The following is a 5000-nucleotide window of genomic DNA, read 5'->3' as shown; positions in this document are numbered from 1 at the left end:
AACCATACTACCAAAACGACCAAAACCAGACACACGTTCCGAAGACACAAACACATCTCTATAACCACTTCCATTCCAACCCAACCCCCTTAAACAAACACATCTCTATAACCACTTCCATTCCATCCCAACCACCCCTAAAACAAAAACAAACAAACAAAACAACAAAACAAAAACAAAACCAAAAACCAAAACAAAACCAAAACCAAAGAACCACCTACAAGAAGTTACAAGACCCACCTTAACGGGCCCGGAGCCTTGACGCACGTTCTTATACGGTTGGAAAATGACTATGTACACCTTCGGGGTGAAGAGGCATCCCAGGCTGACCGAGGCGCTGATACTGACGCACATACACATGCTGGCGAGCTGGATCTGAAGGGGGGGAAGACGGGAAGGAGAGAGGGAGTTGAGAGAGAGAGAGAGAGAGAGAGAGAGAGAGAGAGAGAGAGAGAGAGAGAGAGAGAGAGAGAGAGAGAGAGAGAGAGAGAGAGAGAGAGAGAGAGAGAGAGAGAGAGAGAGAGAGAGAGAGAGAGAGAGAGAGAGAGAGAGAGAGAGAGAGAGAAATAGAAAGAGAGAGAAAGAGCAAGAGAAAGTGAAAGAGAAAGGGAAAGAGAAAGAGAAAGAGAAAGAGAAAGAAAAAGAGAAAGAGGGAGAGAAAGAGAAAGAGAAAGAGAGAGACGAAGAGAGACAACAGACAGACACACAAAAAATATCAAGAGAGGGATTGAAACACGAACAGGGAGAGAAGAAACACCTCGTGAGAAAGAGAACAAAGAAATACACGAAATAGAGAGAAGAAATGGCAGACACAGACAACACGTAAGGAAAGGGGAGGTAGAATCCGGTTGAGGGAATGGAAGATAGAAATGGCATTATTGGACGAAACAAATTGGCAATAATAATGAATCATTTTGATACAAGCTACCCAATGACAAGGACAAGAATATTATAGAGCTGATATTTATTTTGGATTAAGACTAACCTTTAGCGCATTTATTTTAAATTCGTCTACGTTTATGGGAGTTTTGGTTTTAAGATTTTTTTTGAGTGGGGGTGGGGGGGTGGGGGGTGTTATTCTACGAGAGGGTAATCAAAAGCGAGATTTGACCAAGCATACCTACCCTAATATGTCTATTTATTTGACATTCTAATCTCATTCATACCAAAAAAATGAATGAAGTTTGGGGGAAATTGCTGTCCGTTTTTTTTTTTAACAAGAATTGAACTTACTTTAAAGAGGGAAAAGGTCTCATCAGCGCCACCACCTTAGTTTGTGAATCACTGACATTCATATCAGAGGAATAAAGATTGTCTGATGCATTATATAATCTCTCTTTTTTTTATTATACCTTTTCATCGGGAAGATATATTTTCTCTCTCCCTTTGTTCCTTTTTCGAAATCTCAAGAGTGGGAATATTTATGGGGAAACTTATGTAAAATTATGTTTCATAAATTTGTCAGATGAGGATGTGAGTATATATATATATAAACACAGTCATTTGAGATGAGCAACAACAATCAACTCACAGAAGTGTTGCCGTTTGTACATAAAGACAGAGACAAAGTGATTATGTAAGCATGCATGTAGGAGCATACATTAAAAGGCATACACACAGACTACTTTATACTTTTCCAGTCTTTGACATCATATCATAGCTCCTTTTACCTCTCTCTCAGTAACATATAGGCCACACACACACACAGTCACACACACAGTCACACACACACACACACACACACACACACACACACACGCACACACGCACACACACACACATATATATATATACATATCCATTCTCTCTTTCTCCATCTCTTTCTCTCTTTGTGTCTCTTTCCTCTCTCTCTCTCTCTCTCTTTTCTCTCTCTCTCTTTCTTCATCTCTCCCTCCCTTTCTCTCTCTCTCTCTCTCTCTCTCTCTCTCTCTCTCTCTCTCTCTCTCTCTCTCTCTCTCCCTCTCTCTCTCTCTCTCTCCTCTATCCCTCTATTTCATACCCTCTTTCTTTCTCTATCCTTTCTGTTGTCTCATATTCTCTCAATCTCATCGCTCTACAACACCGGCTCAATAGCTCAATTGAAGGGGGATCTAGAGTAGATGAGATAGAATTGAGTATGCAAATGCTTTATTGAGTACCGTGATACTAGATTGGCTTCGGGTGTTATATGTGCTTGCGTCTTTAAATATCTTGAATGATATGTATGACTATGTATACATTTTGATATTCATTCACTCACTTATATAATTTCTACGCCTAATCGCATACTCTGACACACATACAGAAACACACACACACACACACACACAAACAAAAACATACAAACAGAATCACACACAAATACAAAATGTTCACCCCCCTACGAACAAATAAATATATACATCAATACACGTACAAACACATAGAACAACACATGCACGCGGATATGTATGTGTAATTACTTTCGCGTGCATGCATAACGATACGTACATAAATGACAGAAAACCACTCACACACACACACACACACATACACACACACACACAAAATACATACACACAGACACACACACATACAAAAACAAACACATTTACCTCCATGTACAAAACAGATACACAAACGTAAGCAAAAAAACAAAAACAAAACAACAAACACCAGAAAAAGGACACACACACACACACACACACCATAAGAACAAGAAACACCCACTGCCCTCCCCCCCCTCCATCCCTACCTTATAATCATTATTGGTGCCGAAGTAAATGGGAATGAAAGCCAGCCACACAATACACGTGCTGTACATAGTGAAGCCGATGTATTTAGCTTCGTTGAAGTTCTCGGGGATCTTGCGTGTCTTGAAGGCGTAGACCGTACACAGCAAAATCAGGACCATGTTGTAGCCGAGCGAGAGAATCAGCGAAATGTTGGAGATGCCGCAGGTCAGCACGGCGACGAGGCGGTACGGGTACACTTCCTTGGTCGCCGGCCGTTCTACCAAGAGCCAGGCTAAGACGCCCACGAACTGCACGCCCACTAAGCCTGTTGGGGAGATGGGCGTGGAGGAGGGTTAGGTCAGGGCACTAGGTGGGATGGAAGTATTTGATAAAAAGGAGGTCTTATCTAGTACTATTGTTTGTTTATTGTGTTTTTTTCTGTACTCTGTAAAGGGATGAAGATAAGATGTAAGAGAAAGCAGCTCTTTAGGTTGATTAATTGGTAAATCATACACACACAAACAAGTACGTATATATATATATATATATATATATATATATATATATATATATATGTATATATGTATATATATACATATATACATATATATATATATATATATATAAATACATATATACATATATATATATATATATATGTATATATATATATATATATTATATATATATATACACACACACACACACACACACACACACACACACACACACACACACACACACACACACACACACACACACACACACACACACACACATATATATATATATATACTATAACAATATATACACACACATACAATTCGATTTTATATATCGTATAGATTTGGGTTCGGATTTTAGTTTGACTTTGAATTGTAGGTAACACAGATTCATTTTAGAGATAAAGTTATATTCTAAACATTTCCATATTATTGTTATTAATGGAAATGGTTGGCGTAGAGTGAAGGGAAATGCGTTTCTTTGTTGTTAGTTTGTAATGATTCATACATCCGTCTTATTTGTATTAGAGTCTTATGTATTTTTATTTTGTTCATGATTAACAGTAGTGTCTATAATCACCGGAAATTATTCTTCTTAATCTTTTGTTTTCATTTTAACGTCTGTGCTTCATTTCATGGTTCTATTTATCGAATCTTATTCGATCTTTGCTTTACTAAGATCCTTTATCTTAAAGGGAAAGGAAGAAGAAAAAAAAAAAAAACACAGAAGACTGTCATTTCTTAAGTTACATATGCATTTCTTAATCGGCCTTTGATATATAGATTAATATAGTTATCATAATTTTGCGAATATATAAAATGCTAAAATATTTTTGCTATCTTTCTCGTTGTGGTTCATAATTAACGTTCGAAAAGGGAAATTGATACCAGCAACACTCAAAAGCTTACAGTATTTATGGCTTTTTTTCCCGTGAAAGTATTTTTTATCGACCATTGCGACATAACATGCAAATGAGAATAGAGTTACGATATAAAAGCTTGGAATACGGAATTTGAATAAAAACAAAAGCTTTGTCAAATGGCTATTAATACGAATATGAACAATGTAAGTGTTACATGTTGCAACGTTATATCGTGTATTGGAAATCACTAAATGTTATATGATATAGTAGATCCATAATAGCAGTTGCATACAATGGTGCGTTGCACAATACTTTATTCCGGACAGATTTCATAGAATTTGATATTATATTTATCATACTGATACATCAACAATAGTAACTTTATCATGATTGCAGAAGAAAATAGACAACTATTAGTTTATATCACGTATCTTATGGGTTTAAACATTGGCCCTACACGCACAAATACAAGCAAGCACACACACAAGCATACCTACATACGAATACACCCACACACCCGCACAAGCATACCTACATACAAACACACACACACACACACACACACACACACACACCCACACCCACACCCACACCCACACCCACACACACAGACCCTCCCCACTAACACAGAAACTCCCGTATACATAGATACAAACACACACACACGCAGAAACCCCCTACCCCTCCACACACACACACTCAAAAACACATACATACTCCCCTCCCCATCCCCCCCAACCACCACCCACACATGCACAAAGCTTAGACAAAAATCCATCCGCCAAATACCCTGGAAAGAATGAAGCAATTAACATTTCGCTCGCTTTGTGAACACTCTTTCTCTCTCAAGCTTGCCCCTGGCTGCGTACCGGGGCAGGGGGTGAGGGGAGAAGGTAGGGGAGGGGGAATGGATAGAAGGGAAAAGGGAAGGAGTGGAGGGA

At 38.5% G+C, this 5000-nt stretch overlaps 1 protein-coding gene across 1 annotated transcript in view; it reads right to left on the bottom strand.

Annotated features, from left to right (window-relative positions):
* The window catches only part of LOC122252613 (metabotropic glutamate receptor 8), a gene marked incomplete in the record, with an annotated part of 251001 nt that overhangs the window by 7000 nt on the left and 239001 nt on the right, over positions 1–5000 (bottom strand). The window contains 2 exon segments of the mRNA XM_086540647.1: positions 241–375; positions 2714–3018. Of these exon segments, the coding sequence (XP_086396773.1) occupies positions 241–375; positions 2714–3018 (440 nt within the window).

The sequence above is a fragment of the Penaeus japonicus genome, unplaced genomic scaffold, assembly GCF_977035675.1.
Source record: "Penaeus japonicus unplaced genomic scaffold, GWHDUDI00000001_assembly GWHDUDI00000010, whole genome shotgun sequence".
NCBI lineage: Eukaryota > Metazoa > Arthropoda > Malacostraca > Decapoda > Penaeidae > Penaeus > Penaeus japonicus.
Note: the sequence above shows the minus strand (reverse complement) of the source record. Positions and strands in the feature narration are given on the sequence as shown.